Source organism: Suncus etruscus, chromosome 15 (assembly GCF_024139225.1).
Source record: "Suncus etruscus isolate mSunEtr1 chromosome 15, mSunEtr1.pri.cur, whole genome shotgun sequence".
Taxonomy (NCBI): domain Eukaryota; kingdom Metazoa; phylum Chordata; class Mammalia; order Eulipotyphla; family Soricidae; genus Suncus; species Suncus etruscus.
Window position 1 is genome coordinate 20,416,562 of NC_064862.1, and position 18,253 is coordinate 20,434,814.

At 43.3% G+C, this 18,253-nt stretch overlaps 1 protein-coding gene across 7 annotated transcripts in view; it reads right to left on the reverse strand.

Moving 5' to 3' along the window:
* ATXN2 (ataxin 2) overlaps nt 1-18,253 on the reverse strand; it is a 78,050-nt gene that overhangs the window by 50,106 nt on the left and 9,691 nt on the right. For 6 of the 7 annotated variants that reach the window (XM_049789329.1, XM_049789327.1, XM_049789331.1 and 3 more), the window contains exons 1-3: nt 13,416-13,481; nt 7,192-7,316; nt 409-500 (exon numbers count right to left, since the gene is read on the reverse strand). In XM_049789329.1, the coding sequence (XP_049645286.1) occupies nt 409-500; nt 7,192-7,316; nt 13,416-13,437 (239 nt within the window). In that variant the 5' untranslated portion in view covers nt 13,438-13,481. Of the gene's footprint in view, nt 1-408; nt 501-7,191; nt 7,317-13,415; nt 13,482-18,253 lie in introns of those variants that run through there. The other variant, XM_049789332.1, reaches the window with a different exon arrangement.

Consider the following 18,253-nt stretch of genomic DNA (forward strand, 5'->3'; position numbering starts at 1 on the left):
ATTTTTTAAAATTTAAAACAAAATAAGTTTATATCATAAAATTAAGTTACAGGTAAACTTATTTTACCTCCTCTTTAAATGGGTGCTTATTAACCAACCTCAGTAGCAATGAAGTAATTCTTTCACATAATTGTTGGCTTAATACTACAAAACAGGGCTGGAGTAATAGTATAGCAGATAGGGACTTGCCTTGCATGTGGCTTACATAGGTTCAATCCTTGGTACTCTATATGGGTCCTGAACCCCACTATAAGTGATCCCAGAACACAGAACCTGGAGTAATCCCTGAGCACTGCCAGGTATAGCCTATAAATATTAACAAAAAGAGCCTACAAATATTAATTCAATGTTATTTAAGTTAAAAAATATCAAAGTCAAATGCATTAAAAGCAAACTTTTAAAACTTACGTATAAGAAGATAAACTGCTATCATATGTAGATACTACTCCATAATTTTCTTCATTATATCGAAACATATCATTGGGGTCCCAGCCATTAGACTAGAAGAAAATCAAGTTCCATTTTCAAAATTAGCAAATATTTTTGATTATGGATCTAACACAGTGAAAAATCAATCATAGAATACTAGTGACTGGAAATGGCCAACTAGCTGCAAAACGTTGGTCTACTTCAGTAAATCCTAAAAAATGCGCCCTAGGGGCCAGAGCAATTAGCACAGCAGGTAGGGGGTTTACCCTGCACAAGTTGATCCAGGTAACAATCCCCACCATCCTATATGTCCCTCAAGTCTGCCAGGAGTGATTTCTGAGCGAAGAGTCAGGAGTAATCACTGAGTACTGGTGGGTGTGGGCCCGAAAAAAAAACAACAACAACAACAAAAACCAAACTCCAAAAGTAATTTTTTTTTTTTTTTTTTTTTTTTTTTTTTTTTTTTTTTGGTTTTTTGGGCCATACCCGGTGGTGCTCAGGGGTTACTCCTGGCTGTCTGCTCAGAAATAGCTCCTGGCAGGCACGGGGGACCATATGGGACACCGGGATTAGAACCCACCACCTTTGGTTCTGGATCTGCTGCTTGCAAGGCAAACACCGCTGTGCTATCTCTCCGGGCCCTCCAAAAGTAATTTTTACATGCTTTAAGTCTATCAGTGGTAATCAATAAATATTTTATTTTAAAATGAAACAAAACAGGAGAGATATTTCAATTAGCTAAACATAATTTTACACATGGAAGCCCTGGATTTTATCTCAGGCACTGCATGATCCAGTCCCAGAACAGCCAGGACTAAGCCCTAAGCACAGAACTGGGAGTAGTCCCTGAGCACAAATGGCTGTGATGCAAATTTCAAAAAGTAAGTTTTAAGTTTAAATTTCTCCTAGAGGAGGTCCTACACATTGGCAGCAAGTGCCTAAAATTATTATTTAAAAGATTAGTAACAAAAGTCTAGAATATGAAGCTGGAGAGAGAGCTCAGAGGACTAGAGTACATGCTTTGCATGTAGGTGGTTCAGCAATACCAGAACACCCCAAAAGCACAGAGCACAAGCACCGTTGGCTGTGGGGACAAAACAAAAAAGTTTAGTACACTCGAGTTCACCTCATAAAACATAAGCCTTTAAAAAAAAAAAAAAAAAAAAGATTCAGGGACCAGAGTGTCAACAGTAAGAAGAGTAAGGCAGGCTCGATCTCTAGCACTACTTATGGTCCCCTGAGCCCAACATGAGTGGATTCCTGAAAGCCTTGAGTAAGCCGAGCACTACTGGGTGTGACCCCAAAACAGACAGATATATTCATTTCTTTCACTCTCCCCTAACAGTCACCTCTCTAAAACATATGAGCTCTATTGTGAGCCTTTTTTTTTTTTTTTTTTGGTTTTTGGGCCACACCCCGTAACGCTCAGGGGTTACTCCTGGCTATGCGCTCAGAAGTCGCTCCTGGCTTGGGGGACCATATGGGACGCCGGGGGATCGAACCGCGGTCCGTCTCCTAGGCTAGCGCAGGTAAGGCAGGCACCTTACCTCCAGCGCCACCGCCCGGCCCCTATTGTGAGCCTTTAATAACTGACCCGCATGCTTCTTTCTGATAGACTATAATACTTTCCAAGAAGTTATCATACTGAGTGAAATTCGTCAGGAGAGGGACAGACACAGAATATCTCTAACATGTAGGATATAAATAACAAATTTCAAAAAACAAGAAACTGGAGAATTGGGCTTTCCAAAGGTAGTTTACAATAGGAAAGGGTGGCTGTGTGTCTGGGTGGTGTTGGGGACACTGAGACAATGGGGAAGGGAATCAAGACACTCTGGGGGAGGGTGAGCTGCTGGAATATTGTATGCATGAAATACTTCTGCTAACAGTAATAATGTACTGCCAATCAATTCCTAAAATCAGTTTTCTGAAAAACTCCCAGACCTGCAGAGACAGTGATTAAGGTGCTTGCCTCACACAGGGCAATCCTGATTAAATCCCAAATACACCCCCAGGCACTCCCAGGAGTGATCCCTGAGCACTCTGGAAATGCCCAAAGCCCCCAAACCACCACCAACCTGAACACTGGGCTCAGATGCTACAGTGACTGACTTGCAAGTGAGGCCACAAGTTTGATTCCCAGTGTCACCTGCATGAGTTGAGCATGACCTCATTTTTCTTTCCTGGCAGCTACCTATGACTACCAGCACCCAAAAATTTCTAGTCATAGCACTCTCCTTTTGGTGCTCATGTACACTGATTCTAAAGGCTGAAACACCCACAAACATCACTGTTAAAAAGTGTACTTCAGTCAGGATTATGACTCCCCCAGCCAGAATGAATGCAAACACCGCAAGTACAGAGTGCAAGACCATCAAGTACCCTGACCAAGTGTGCAAACACTCTAGCATGTATACACAAACCCCACTCATTGCAACAGCAACAGAGGGAAGAGAAGAGATAAAACTTCAAAGAGGAACATACTTTGCCCTTAATAAGTGTTAGCAATTTTTTCATATCAGAGTATCAATAGAGTACTTCATTAAAGCAGAGGTGCAATAAATCTAGTTAGCTTGTTTCTTACTGGTGGACAGGATGTCCCAACTCTATACTATTAGAAATATCAAACAATTCATATATAATTATCTATATGACTTATAAAAAACGTAAGACAAATATAGTGGGGGCCCGGAGAGATAGCACAGCGGCGTTTGCCTTGCAAGCAGCCGATCCAGGACCAAAGGTGGTTGGTTCGAATCCCGGTGTCCCATATGGTCCCCCGTGCCTGCCAGGAGCTATTTCTGAGCCGACAGCCAGGAGTAACCCCTGAGCACTGCCGGGTGTGGCCCAAAAACCAAAAACCAAAACAAAAACAAACAAAAAAAAAGACAAATATAGTGTAAAATAACTCTCTAGATAGAAATGCTAGACCAAAGAACAACTGCTTTAAATTTTGAGTAACATTTGCTAAAATGTTCTCTAGTGTGTTTACCAGATTTACTACCTTGGTAAGAGCAAGAAAAGAGTGTCTAGACTGGAGAGATAGCATAGTGCCTCGCAAGCATTCGACCCAGGACCAAGAGTGGTTCAAATCCCTGCATCCCATATGGTCCCCCCTGAGCCTGCCAGGAGCAATTTCTGAGCACAGAGCCAGGAGTAACCCGAGCGCCACCGAGTGTGACACCCCCCCCCCCAAAAAAAAAAAAAACAAAACAAAAAGGAGAGCAAGGAGAGGGAGGAGGAGAGGAGAGGAGAGGGGGAGGGGAGAAGGGGGAGGGGGAGGGGAAAGGGGGAGGGGAGGGGAGTAGGGGGAAGGGAGGGGGAGGGGAATAGGGGGGAGGGGAGGGGAATAGGGGGAGGGGGGAGGGGAGGGGAATAGGGGGAGGGGAGGGGAATAGTGGGAGGGGGGAGGGGAGGGGAGGGGAGAGGAGCCTTCTTTTACATAGACCTGACAATCCTCACATTGTCACATTACAAGTCTGAAAATTAATGACAGCTTGCCTATGTATTTCTAGCTTTTTAATTGAAAAGGAGCATTAATCAAGTGCAATTTGTTCTAAATATTTCTCTACTCAATAAAAGATTTACCCAGTGCAAACTTTGCTACCTAAAAACTCATTCAGAATGCTGGTGGTTGAACCCAGGTTGGCTGCATGCAAAGTCCTAACCCCTCTATATTATCGCTTCCCCCCCTCCTTTTTTGAGAATTTGTTTTAAACCTTTAAAAAGGCAGGGATGCTTAAAAAAAATATTAAAAAGGCAGTAGCTAGGGCCCAGAGAGATAGCACAGCGGTGTTTGCCTTGCAAGCAGCCGATCCAGGAACTAAGGTGGTTTGTTCAAATCCCGGTGTCCCATATGGTCCCCGTGCCTGCCAGGAGCTATTTCTGAGCAGACAGCCAGGAGTAACTCCTGAGCACCGCCAGGTGTGCCCCCCCCCAAAAAAAACAAACAACAAACAAATAAAAAAGGCAGTAGCTCAGCAATAGAGCACTTTGCTTTGCATGTGGTCCTGGGCTCAATACCTATCATGGCAAAAAAAAAAAAAAAAAAAAAACTTTAAGAAACAATTTTGGGGGTTGTAGCAATGACACAGCAATAAGGCGTTTGCCTTGCAGATGCAGCCAACACAGGACAACCCTGGTTCAAACCTTGGCATCCCATATGGTCCCCAGAGCCTGTCAGGAGCGACTTCTGAGCACAGAGCCAGGAGTAACCTCTGAGTGACCCCGAGTGTGGCTCAAAACAAAACAAAAGAAACAATTTAGGGGCTGGAGAGATAGAAAAGCAAGTAGAGTACTTGCTTCACCTTGCAGCTAAAACAATTTAATCCCTGGCATCCCATATTTTCCTCCAAGCTCTGACAGGAGTTGATTCCCTAGTTCAGAGCCCTGAGCATCGCTGGGTGTGACCCCAAAGCAAACAAACAAAACAATTTAAAGAGCTGGTAAGTACAGCAAGTAGGACTCATGCCTTGCATATAGCCAACTGTTTGGATCCCCCAGGACCCTCTATGACCCCTCAAGTTCTGCCAGGAGTGATCCCCTGAGCACACAGCCAAGAGTAAGCCCTAATTACCACTAAATGTGGGCAAAAAAAAAAAAAAAAAAAAAGTGTGTGATATCTGGCACTATCCAAATGGCCCCAAGCTATACCAATTGTGTCCCCTTGGAACCCCCAAAACCCAAAAAAGAATGAGTGCATTTAGGGCTAGGAAATGCTCAAAAGACTGGAGTGCGTGCTTTACATGCTAGAGTTCTGGGTTTAATTTCTGGTACATGATCCCATGAGCAATGGAACATAAAATTTGCCAGGAGTGGCTCAAAATACAAAATAGAAAAAAACAAGAGTACCTTCAGTAATGAACTCTAAAAATCAAACTTTAATCCCATCTCCAGTAAAGTCAAAAGACAAGACTCTCTTACTCCTCAAAGCATACAAAAAAGAATGCATTTCCAGTTTCCCAATTTCCAATTAAAATTTAGATGGGGGCTGTAGCAATAGCACAGCAGTAGGGCATTTGCTTTTGGAGGCAGCCAACACAGGACGGACCCCAGTTTGAATCCTGTTATCCCATATGGTGCCCTAGCCTACAGGAGTGACTTCTGAATTCAGAGCCAGAGTAACTCCTAAGCACCACCAGGTGACCCAAAAAACCAACAAACAAAAATTTCTTTAGCTGGGACTGGAACGATGTATAAATGGGAAAGGTGCTTGCCTTGCATGTGACTGACCCAGATTCAATTCCTGCTATCCCATATGGTCCCTAGCACCTCCACCAGTAGTGATTCCTGAGTACAGAGCCAGGTGTAACTAACCTCTGAGCACCGGTGAAAGTGACCCAAAACCAAACAAAAGCATAAGTTGGTTATGATGATTTACTTTTTTATTGGCTTCTGGGCCACACCGGGACACTCAGGGATTACTCCTGGCTATGCATTCAGAAATCGCCCCTGGTGGAGCTGGAGAGATAGCATGAAGGTAGAGCATTTGCCTTGCATACAGAGGGAAAGGATTCCAGCATCCCATATGGTTCCCCAAGCCTGCCAGGAGTGATTGATTTCTGAGTGTAGAGCCAGGGAGTAACCCCTGAGCGCTGCTGGGTGTGACCCAAAAACCAAAACAAACAAAAAACAAAAAAACATCACCCCTGGCTTGGAGGACCATATGGGATGCTGAGGGATAGAATCGAGGGTCCACTCAGGTTAGTGCATGCAAGGCAGATGCCCTACCGCTTTCACCACCACTCCAGCCTGATTTTTTTTTTTTTTAAAGTTTTTTGAGTCACACCCAGCAGTGCTCAGGGGTTACTCCTGGCTCTCTCTACGTTAGAAATCGCTCCTGGCAGACTCAGGGGACCACATGGGATGCCAGAATTCAAACCACCATCCATCTGGATCCAAGGCCCTACCTCCAGGCAATCTCACCGGCCCCTGATGATGTGTCCTTTTTTTTGTTGTTGTTGTTTTTTTTTGGTTTTGGGGTCACACCTGGCAGCGCTCAGGGGTTATTCCTGGCTCTAAGCTCAGAAATTGCCCCTAGCAGTCTCAGGGGACCATATGGGATTCTGGGATTTGAACCACTGTCCTTCTGCATGCAAGGCAAACAGTCTACCTGCATGCTATCTCTCCGGTCCCTGATAATTTACTTTTTAAAACAATTCTCCCTCCCAAAAATATAATGTTATGAGAAATATATAAGAGCCAGGGTCATGGTTATATATGTGTAAGACTCCAATCCTATGCCCAACACTTCCCAGCAAGAATAACTTTGGAGGGGACAGAATGATAACAGCGGTAAGGCATTTGCCTTGCATGCGCCAACCTGGGATGGACCCGGGTTCGAACTCGGGTCCAATTCCCAGCATCCCATATGATCCCCCGAGCCTGCCAGGAATGTCTACTGAGTGCAGAGCCAGAAGCAACCCGAGTGCCACTGTGTGTGACCCAAAAACAAATGAAAAAAAGAATAGCCTTGAAGATTTCCATACACACACGTGTGACCCAAGAAGCCCCACACACTAGAACAGAACCATATAACCCAGTTGGCTGGGTATTACTGGGAGAAGTACACTGAGCACTTCCCTAGGAAGGCCTACCTATTCCAAACTCATACTTTTTGCTGTATTTACTGCCTAAAAATAAGTCTCTATTTACATGTCTGTGTTAAATATATTAGCAACAAAAATGCCTGAGTTAAATCAAGTAAAAGTTGATTTACCAAAGAACCAAAGAACCTGACACTAATGCAACTCTTTTACTTACTACATCGTTCTCCAAAGCCTCCAGCTCCTCAGTGGCCGTGAGTTCACCCGCATCCCAGGGCTCCAGGGCCTTCTCTCTGTGCTCGCCATTCACTTTAGCACTGAGAGCACAGTCAGTAAAAGCATCTACAAACAACAGTTTGGGTTTAGGGGGAAAATAATCACATAAATATATGTGCCTTTTGGCATATATCATTTTTACTTATATACAAATTATGAACAAAGGTGTATGCTTAGAATGATTATGCAAAGCAAATTTATGGCAATGAAAAACATTTAACAGTTTGTTGTCAGATATATAGTACTTATAACTTCAAAAAAATTCATTTCACAAATGGTATCATTATTAGTAAAGGCTCTTCCTAAATTATTTTAAGCTACATGAAAATGTTTTAAAACAGTCTCAGTTCATTAAATTAAAAGTCTCAGACACAAACCAAAAACTTTTCTTCTAATTCTTCTAAAACAGTATTCCTGGTTTGTTTTGAATGTATAATGAACTCACTAATGCACTAACCCGCTAATAAGCGGATGTTTGACTATTCTGAATCCAAGTCTACATGCAGAATCAGTATCCTAACATACTTTGACCACTAGTAACTAAAGACATTCTAAGTGTGCCACTCCTTTACAGAACCCATTTCCCCCCACAAATCACTGTACAAAGTTCAAGCCCTACAATGTTATCTGCTCCCCAAGAAAGTTCAATGTGCAGGCTAAACTGGAACTTGCTATCGACAATTTTTGACTTATTTGAGTCTTTGCCTCCTCTATTAAGGCTACTGAGAGCAACAGGCATCATAACTGTTCAGCTGACAAGAAATTATCGACCATGAAGCTGTTATCCACCAAAAGAAACTAAATAAATATTTATTTTTATCCTTAACCACTATACTATCACTCTAGTTAAATAAAAGCCCACTTGGGCAATGAAAATGTTATCTAGGAGCCAGAGTTAAAGCAAGCAGTAGAGAGTTTGCTTTGCATGCAGCCAACATAGGATGGGCCTGGTTCAATTCCCAGCATCCCCCTATAGTTCCCCGAGCCCGCAAGGAATGATTTCTGAGCATAGAGTCAGGAGTAACCCCTGAGCACCGCCAGGTATGACCCCCTCAAAAAAATAAATCCCCAAACAGCTGCAGCTACAAAAATGTTAACCTAGGGAAAGTTTCAGAAATACAGACTTTTATTTAAAAGGCTGAATCCGGGGCCAGAGAGATAGCACAGCAGTAGAGTGTTTGCCTTGCATGCAACCGATCCAGGATGAATGGTGGTTCAAATCCCAGCATCCCTTCTGGTCCCCCGAGTCTGCCAGGAGTGATTTCTGAGCACAGAGCCAGGAGTAACCCAACCCAAAACAAAATAAAATAAAATAAAAATCTGAGGAATGGAGAGATAGCATGGAGGTAAGGCGTTTGCCTTGCATGCAGAAGGACAGTGGTTTGAACCCCAGCATCCCAGAGTCCCCCGAGCCTGCCGGGAGCGATTTCTGAGCGTAGAGCCAGGAGTGACCCCTGAGTAATGCTGGGTGTGACCCAAAAACCAAAAAAATAACAATTAAAAATGAAAATCTGAACCCATAGGCTTTCACACTACAGAGAGAATGGCATTTCTACTGCCCTCATTCAGCTAGTAACTGGTCTCATCCTCAGTACAATCTGCTCCTCAGGGGGAGGAGGGAGATTAAGAATCAATCACTGTATCTCCTTTCAGAATTAATTTCAGAAAAGATGTTTGATGTCAGTTTGACTTAGTACTGCTTCAACAGTCATCTCCTTCTGTGCATGGGAAGAAAAAAGAAAATCAAAATTCCCAGTGTCATGGGGATATCTTCTGTCACCCCAAACTACTGATGTGGGTTTACATAGGAGTGAGCATGTATGCACATTAAGGAAGAAAAGCATTAATGTGGGCCCGGAGAGATAGCACAGCAGCGTCTGCCTTGCAAGCAGCCGATCCAGGACCAAAGGTGGTTGGTTCGAATCCCGGTGTCCCATATGGTCCCCCATGCCTGCCAGGAGCTATTTCTGAGCAGACAGCCAGGAGTAACCCCTGAGCAATGCCGGGTGTGGCCCAAAAATCAAAAAAAAAAAAAAAAAAAGAAAGAAAGAAAAGCATTAATGTACCTACAGCATGAGCTGCAGTTAGATCTCCTAGTGTCGGGCTCCAGTCTAGCAATTATAAAACCAAGAGCATGCAGAGTTTAAAAAAAAAAAAAAAAAAAGATGACAGCATTTTGAAAAAGCACTTGAATATGCTCTAATAGACTGACTTACTTTCATAAAGTCATTGTTTAGCTGGAACTCAACGATGGCTCTAAAAATTTGACTTTACTTAACACTCAAAAGCCTATGCTTTTTAACAATTTCAAAGAATTCTTGGTATGAATTCATTTTACCATGTGTGGTAATGTGAAAAGTGTCAAGAAAGCATCAAGCAATTACTTACACTATGATCCTGAAATTCCCTACTTTAATTCTCATAAAACTAGAACAGAAAACTAGAATGAAAGGAAAATTCCCAGTTATGCTACATTCTATGAGAAGCAACAGGATTAATTTTAAATCTAAAGTTCTATTAATGTTTTAATACAGAGGTTTTTAAAAAGAATGTATTAAAATGAATAAAGCATTTACTTCTATAGAAACCCAGTATTAAAGGCATTATTTCTTTTCATTTAAAACATTTAAAGCTCAAAGCAGCAGAATACATTTTACCCACTAAATTACAGCAACAGAAAATTTTTTTGCTTAGAAGTTCAGAACTATAGCACGAAAAACAGACTCAAAAATGCACTCGGGCCAGAGCAACAGCACAGCAGGTAGAGCATTTGCCTTGCACGCAGCCGACCTGGGTTCTAATCCAGCATCTCATATGGTCCCCTCAGCACCGCCAGGTGGGCCCAAAAACCAAAAATAAATAAATAAGTAAATTAATAAATAAAGCAAGCAAGTCTCAGGCAGGCATTATCTTGCGTATCAAAATTTATGTTAATTAATGAGCCATTATTAAGTAGTTTTCAGTATTTCATTTTTGTCTTAGTAAATGGGGTACTTCCCTTGTCCATGGCTGACCCAGGGTCAAACCCTGGCATCTTATATGGTCCTCCAAGTACTTCCAGGAATAATTCCTGAGTGCAGAGCCAAGAATAACCCAAGTACCCATCAAGTATGGCCCAAAAAGCAAAATAAATACATGAGAAATTAACTATCCAGTGATAGTGACTAAGCATTAAGGTTTTTAAGATAGAAATGGAGCAAAGAAAAACACTAAAGTGTGTTTCTATAAGAAATCATATTACTTGGGCCCGGAGAAATAGCACAGCGGCGTTTGCCTTGCAAGCAGCCGATCCAGGACCAAAGGTGGTTAGTTCGAATCCCGGTGTCCCATATGGTTCCCCGTGCCTGCCAGGAGCTATTTCTGAGCAGACAGCCAGGAGTAACCCCTGAGCACCGCTGGGTGTGACCCAAAAACCAAAAACAAACAAACAAACAAAAAAATCATATTACTTAATTATAAAATTTCCTCAAAGAAAGTTTATTTTAGGGACCAAAGTAATAGCTCAGAAGTGGAGCACAGGGCCGGAGGAATAGCAGAGTGGGTAAGGTGTTTGCCTTGCATGTGGCTGGCTCGGGTTCAATCCCTAGCATCCCTTAAGGTCCCCAGAGACTGCCAGGAGTGATTTTTGAGCACAGAGCCAAGAGTAACCAAAGTGCTGCTGCTAGGTGTCATCCAAAACCAAAAAAAAAGTCTGGAGCACAAATATAAGAGACCTGATTCAATTCCTAGTAACAAATGGGCCCTGAAGCACAGCCAGGGGTGTTTCCCTGGCACAGAATTGATTAGTTTGAGAAAACTCCAGGTGTGCCCCCCCTCCCAAAAATAAAAAGGTGTATGGCAGCAGAAATAACTACAAGAGCTGGAGTGATAACTGATCTGGGGAGGCCTGGCTTTAATCCTGGACACTGCAAGGTTCACAAGTCCAAGCACTAAGCAGGGAGTAGACCATGAGTGTGGCCAGGTGTGAAATGTGAAACAGATGAGTAGGTACCAGAGCGATACACAGTGGTAGGGCCAACACAGGACAGACCCCGGCACGAATCCCAGCATCCCATATGGCCCCCAGCCTGCCAGGAGTTATTTCTGTGTGTGTGTGTGCGCGTGTGTGTGTGTGTGTGTGTGTGTGTGTGTGTGTGTGTGTGGTGTATTTCTGCGTGGTGTGTGTGTGTACGAATCCCAGCATCCCATATATGTGTTATTGTGTGTGTGTGTATTTCTGCGTGGTGTGTGTGTGTGTGTGTGTGTGTGTGTGGTGTATTTCTGCGTGGTGTGTGTGTGTACGAATCCCAGCATCCCATATATGTGTTATTGTGTGTGTGTGTATTTCTGCGTGGGGTGTGTGTGTGTGTGTGTGTGTGTGTGTGTGTGTATTTCTGCGTGGTGTGTGTGTGTACGAATCCCAGCATCCCATATATGTGTTATTGTGTGTGTGTGTATTTCTGCGTGTGTGTGTGTGTGTGTGTGTGTGTGTGTGTGTGTATTTCTGCGTGGTGTGTGTGTGTACGAATCCCAGCATCCCATATATGTGTTATTGTGTGTGTGTGTATTTCTGCGTGGTGTGTGTGTGTGTGTGTGGTGTATTTCTGCGTGGTGTGTGTGTGTGTACGAATCCCAGCATCCCATATATGTGTTATTGTGTGTGTGTGTGTGTGTATTTCTGCGTGGTGTGTGTGTGTATGAATCCCAGCATCCCATATGTGTGTGTGTGTTATTGTGTGTGTGTGTACAAATCCCAGCATCCCATATGTGCGTGTGTGTGTTATTTCTCTGTGTGTGTGGGGTGTGTGTGTGTGTGTGTGTGTGTGTGTGTGTGTGTGTGTGTGTGTGTGTGTGTGTGTGTGTGTGTGTGCCTGCCAGGAGTTATTTCTTTTTTTTTTTTTTTTTTTTGTGGTTTTTGGGTCACACCCGGCAGTGCTCAGGGATTATTCCTGGCTCCAGGCTCAGAAATTGTTCCTGGCAGGCACGGGGGACCATATGGGACGCCGGGATTCGAACCGATGACCTCCTGCATGAAAGGCAAACGCCCCACCTCCATGCTATCTCTCCGGCCCCAACCAGGAGTTATTTCTGAGTGCGGGGTGTGTGCGTGCTTGCGTGTGTGCGTGCTTGCGTGCGTGTGTGTGTGTGTGTGTGTGTGTGTGTGTGTGTGTGTGTGTGTGTGTTTGGTTTTTGGGTCACACCTGGCAGTGCTCAGGGATTATTCCTGGCTCCAAGCTCAGAAATTGCTCCTCGCAGGCACGGGGGACCATATGGGACGCCGGGATTTGAACCGATGACCTCCTGCATGAAAGGCAAACGCCTTACCTCCATATTATCTCTCCCGGACCTGAGAGACTTCTATGAGAAGCAACAGGATTAATTTTAAATCTAAAGTTCTATTAATGTTTTAATCACAGAGGTTTTTGAAAAGAATGTATTAAAATGAATAAAGCATTTACTTATATAGAAACCCAGGTATGGCCAAAATAACCAATCAATCAATCAATAAAGTTTAAAAAAAAAATGTTAGGGAAGATATGCTTAAATGGAGAGCAAATACAAATAGTGTCAAGGAAGTCTAGGGGAAACTCATCATAATTATTTCAGATCAATATCATAATACCGTCTAGAAGGGAAAAAAAGCTGAATACCAAAATCAAAAAAAAAAAAAAAAAAAAAAGGGCCCAGAGAGATAGCACAGCGGCGTTTGCCTTGCAAGCAGCCGATCCAGGACCAAAGGTGGTGGTTGGTTCGAGTCCCGGTGTCCTATATGGTCCCCCGTGCCTGCCAGGAACTATTTCTGAGCAGACAGCCAGGAGTAACCCCTGAGCAATGCCAGGTGTGGCCCAAAAACAAAAAAAGAAAAAAAAGCTGAATACTACACTGTTACTACTACTACTACTACTACTACTACTACTATAAATTCTAAAAAATCCTAAATAGTTTATTAACCATCATGTTTGGATTACTGAAAAGCACTGCTGTAAATTAAATAGTGCAATGTCAGAATTTAGGCAAAGTTCAAAATCAATAGGCTATAGACTCTTAACTGCTATGATGTAAATTTGCATGCATAATTCTCCGATGCCATGTTAAGTCAGTATATTAATTTTCCATTACTCTCTATATAAAAAACAAAGGCAACAGCAAGATGCAAGAATTCAAAGTGACTTAGAAAAATGTTACCTGTTTCTGAAGGAACTATCATAGAAAGAAAGAAAAGAAAAACAATGAAAATTACCAAATAAGAACATAAAAAATGTAAAACTCCCTGTCTTTAGAAACATTCAATTTACAAAGCATCTACAGGGAAAAAAGAACAAGAAAATATACCCTCCAACACATCTGGGCATACTTCTTATGGGGGCTCTTAAAACATTCCCTTGCTTATGACACTGTGTGGTGAGAACAGATGTCTCTTAAACAACAGTAGTGTTCTAAAGTAGCCTCTTCCCACACCCAGAAACTAATCCACAGCCTGTCTTCTTTCTAATTAGGACTATTTGGAACTATTTAGAACAATTATTCCAAAGTTGTCTGAGAATTTTTGAAAGAACAGAGGTGAAGAGGGTAGGGCCACAGCCCACAGTGTATGCAGGAGCCCTGACTTGTTCTAGAGGACTGAATGGTACCCCCCTATGCAACATGGAAACAACTGTGGAGAACTTACTAATGAATAGCCTCCAAGTCCACCAGGTGTGGTCCAAAACAAAAACAAGAGATGTAAAATAGGAGCCAGAGAGTTAGCACAGCAGTGGGGCATTTGCCTGGCATACGGCAGACCCGAGACAGACTCAATTCAATCCCCGGAGTCCCATATGGTCCCCCGAGCTTGCCAGGAGTGACCCAAAAATCAATCAGTTAATAAATTGTTAAAAATAAAAATATTTAGAAAAAGGGGTCAGAGAGATAGTATGGAGGTAGGGCGTTTGCCTTGCATGCAAAAGAATGGTAGTTCGAATCCTGGCATCCCATATGGTCCCCCAAGCATGCCAGAAGTGATTTCTGAGCATAAAGCCAGGAGTAACCCCTGAGCAATGCCGGGTGTGACCCCCCCCCCCCAAAAAAAAGAGAGGGAGAGATATAAAATAAGTGGAGCATTTCCAGGGCCAGAGAGGTGGCGCTAGAGGTAAGGCGTCTGCCTTGGAAGCGGAACCACGGTTTGATCCCCCAGTGTCCCATATGGTCCTCCCAAGCCAGGGGCGATTTCTGAGTGCCTAGCCAGGAGTAACGCCTGAGCATCAAACGGGTGTGTGACCCCCACCCCCAAATAATGGAGCATTTCCAAGTGTAATATGTACAATTTAAAACTACAGGGGCCAGAGAGATAGCATGGAGGTAAGGTGTTTGCCTTGCATACAGAAGGACGGTGGTTCAAATCCTGGCATCCCATATGGTTCCCCGAGCCTACCAGAAGCAATTTCTGAGCACAGAGCCAGGAGTAGCCCCTGAGCACTGCCAGGTGTGATCCAAAACCAAAAAAAAAAACAAAAACAAAAACAAAACAAAACAAAAAAAAAACCTACAAACTGAGGGGCCGGAGCCATGGTGTAGAGGTAGGGCATTTGTCTTGCATGCAGCTGATCCAGGATGGACCATGGTTTGATCACCTGATGTCCCATATGATCCCCCAAGCCAGGGGCAATTTCTGGGCACATAGCCAGGAGTAACCCCTGAGCGTCACCGAGTGTGGCCTAAAAACCAAAAACCAAAACCAAAACCAAACAAAGCCTGATATCACTTTCAATCTATCAAATCTATCACTATCAAATCCTCAACTATGCTTCCATACCAAAATCCTCTTTCTATATCATCGCTCTACTAAATTTGTTTTCCCAAACACGAAAATTCTTCTTTTGCTTGTTTGCTTGCTTGACCTGTGCTGGCCGCTTGCAAAGACAGTGCCCTACAGGATGAGGTATCTGTCCAGCACCATTCTATTGCTTACTGATTTAGGAAGAGCTGAGTGATTCCTATCCAGCTTTTTCCTATAGGAGCACCCAGGTGTGAAAGTGCTTGCAAAAGCAATTTTTTTGAACATTTATTGTTCAAAAAAATGGGGGGGGGGGCACTTGGGGCTGGAGAGATAGCATGGAGGTAAGGCATTTGCTTTGCATGCAGAAGGACGGTGGTTCGAATCCTGGCATCCCATATGGTCCCCCCGAGCCTGCCAGGAGCGATTTCTGAGTGTAGAGCCAGGAGTAACCCCTGAGCGTTGCCGGGTGTGACCCCAAAAAAAAAAAACAAAAAAAAAAGGGGGGGGAGGGACTAAAGTTAAATTGAGAACAAAATTCTGATGAACAATAAAAGAGTTTTAAATTTAACACTGATGGCTGTTTTAAAAGAACAGCTGGGATTAGTCAAGGTTCTGTGTGGACCCAAATCAAAAACAAATAAAACTAAGATTTTTCTGAATTATACAGTTAATGGGAAATAGAATTGGAGCTAGAGGGAGAGATTATATTTTTATTATATACTGTTCCATTTTAAATTTTTCATGTATGTGTTAAAGCACATATTTTACATTTATTATTATTAAATATTAAATCACATAAACAAGGTGGGAGCCAGAACAATAGCACAGTGAATAGGACGTTTGCCTTGCACATGGCTGACCCGGCTTCAATCCCCAGCATCCCGTATGGTCCCAAAAAGCTGCCAGGTGTAATTTCTGATAACAGAGTAACCTCTGAGCACTGCTGGGTGAGGCCCAAAAACAAAACAAAATAATAAATGAGGTTATAAAGAACATATTAATGCTCTACAATGTACCGATAGGAAAAATAAAACCAAGGGGGCAAGTAGATATGTCCTCAAGCAAGAGTAGGAAAAAACATGAAGAGGGGACTAGAGCAATAGCACAGCAGGTGGGGTGTTTGCCATGCACAGGGCCAACTGAGGTTCAATCCCCAGCATACATATGGTTCCCTAGAGCCTGCCAGGAGTGATTTCTTTTTTTTTTTTTTTTTTTTTTGGTTTTTGGGCCACACCCATTTGACGCTCAGGGGTTACTCCTGGCTATGCGCTCAGAAGTCGCTCCTGGCTTGGGGGACCATATGGGACGCCGGGGGATCGAACCGCAGTCCGTCCTAGGCTAGCGCAGGCAAGGCAGGCACCTTACCTCTAGCGCCACCGCCCGGCCCCCCCCCCCTTTTTTTTTAAGCTTTATTTTTTATTTACTTTCTGGATCACACCCAGCAGCACTCAGGGGTTACTCCTGGCTCTACAGTCAGAAATCACTCCTGGCAGGTACAGGGAACCATAGGGGGTGCCAGGGATCAACCCAAGTCGGCTGTGTACAAGCAAACACCATACTCACTGTACTATCACTCCGGCCCCAGTCAAGAGTAATTTCTGAGCACGAAGCCAGGAATAACCTGAGTGCCACCAAGTACAGCCAAAAATAAATAAATAAATAAACCATACATGAAGAGAAGATATATGCAGGAGAAAAGCTCATTCCTCAAGCCCAAATTCTCCCTTGAATACATATTTAACTTGCTTGTCTAAATGTTCCTTTGGTTACTGATTTTTTTTTTTTTTTGGTTTTTGGGCCACACCCGGCATTGCTCAGGGGTTACTCCTGGCTGTCTGCTCAGAAATAGCTCCTGGCAGGCACGGGGTACCATATGGGATACCGGGATTTGAACCAACCACCTTTGGTCCTGGATCGGCTGCTTGCAAGACAAACGCCACTGTGCTATCTCTCCGGGCCCGGTTACTGATTTCTACTCTGGAGAAGCCAGTATTTCTTCTTGAACATGCAACGTTCCCTCTCACTCTCTTCTTTCTAAATGAGTTTCAATAAAAATTACCTTGCTTCACACCAAAGAGAAAAGTATTTTAACCTTATAGTTTTTTTCATTCAGGACACCACTAACATTTTGGGAAATGCTGTGACTATGCATTTAGAATTTACAAAAATACACAGGCAATCAAGAAAGACCAATTTAGAGCCTAAATAATAGTACAGTGGGTCAGGCAGTTGTGTTACATGAAGTTGTCCTTAGTTTGATCACCCCATGTGTTCCCTGCATTACTGCCAGGAATGAATTTAGAAATAGTAATCCCTGAGCATATCTGAGTATGGCTCTGCACCAAACAAAATACAGTTGACAGGGCTGGAAAGATAGCACAGCAGGTAGGGCACTTGCCTTGGACACAGCTGACCCAGGTTTAATCCCCAGACCCTATATAATTCCTTGAGCCCTTCCAAGAGTGATTCATAAGTACAAAGCCAAAAGTACCCTGAGCACGACTTGATGTGGCTCAAAACCCCCTCTAAGTCCTGCAGGATGTGATCCCAAAACAAAACCAAAGAAAAAGACCTAGTGTTTTATTTTTCAAAAGTTCACCTAAGGGGCCGGGCGGTGGCGCTAAAGGTAAGGTGCCTGCCTTGCCTGCACTAGCCTTGGATGGACCTCGGTTCGATCCCCCGGTGTCCCATATGGTCCCCCAAGCCAGGAGCAACTTCTGAGCACATAGCCAGGAGTAACCCCTGAGCGTTACCGGGTGTGGCCCAAAAACCAAAAAAAAAAAAAAAAGTTCACCTAAGATTTAAAAGTATCAAGGGCAGGGCCAGAAGATAGCACAGAGATTAAGGCACTTCTCTTACATGTGGCAGCCCCAAGATCAACCCCCCTGCATCCCAGATAGCGCTCCCAAGCATCACCAAGAGTAGTAATTCCTGAGTTATTTGGGTGTGGTCCAAAATCCAAAAGAGAGAATGAGAGAGAAATATCTTCCTAATGAACTACATGACTAGCATTTTCCACCCTATAAGAGAATCTAAAAGAAAAGAATCTGGAACATATTCAGACTCCCCATAATCTATAGCTTTACAGGCTATTCTAAGGATAAAATTCTTACATGATGAAAAAAAATTCTTACTTGATTGACAAAGCAATAAATATTCTTTTCTTTGTTTAGTTTTGGTTTTGGGCCACACCTGGTGATGCTCAGGAGTTACTCCTGGCTATGTGCTCTGAAATCGCTCCTGACTTGGGGGACCATATGGGACACCA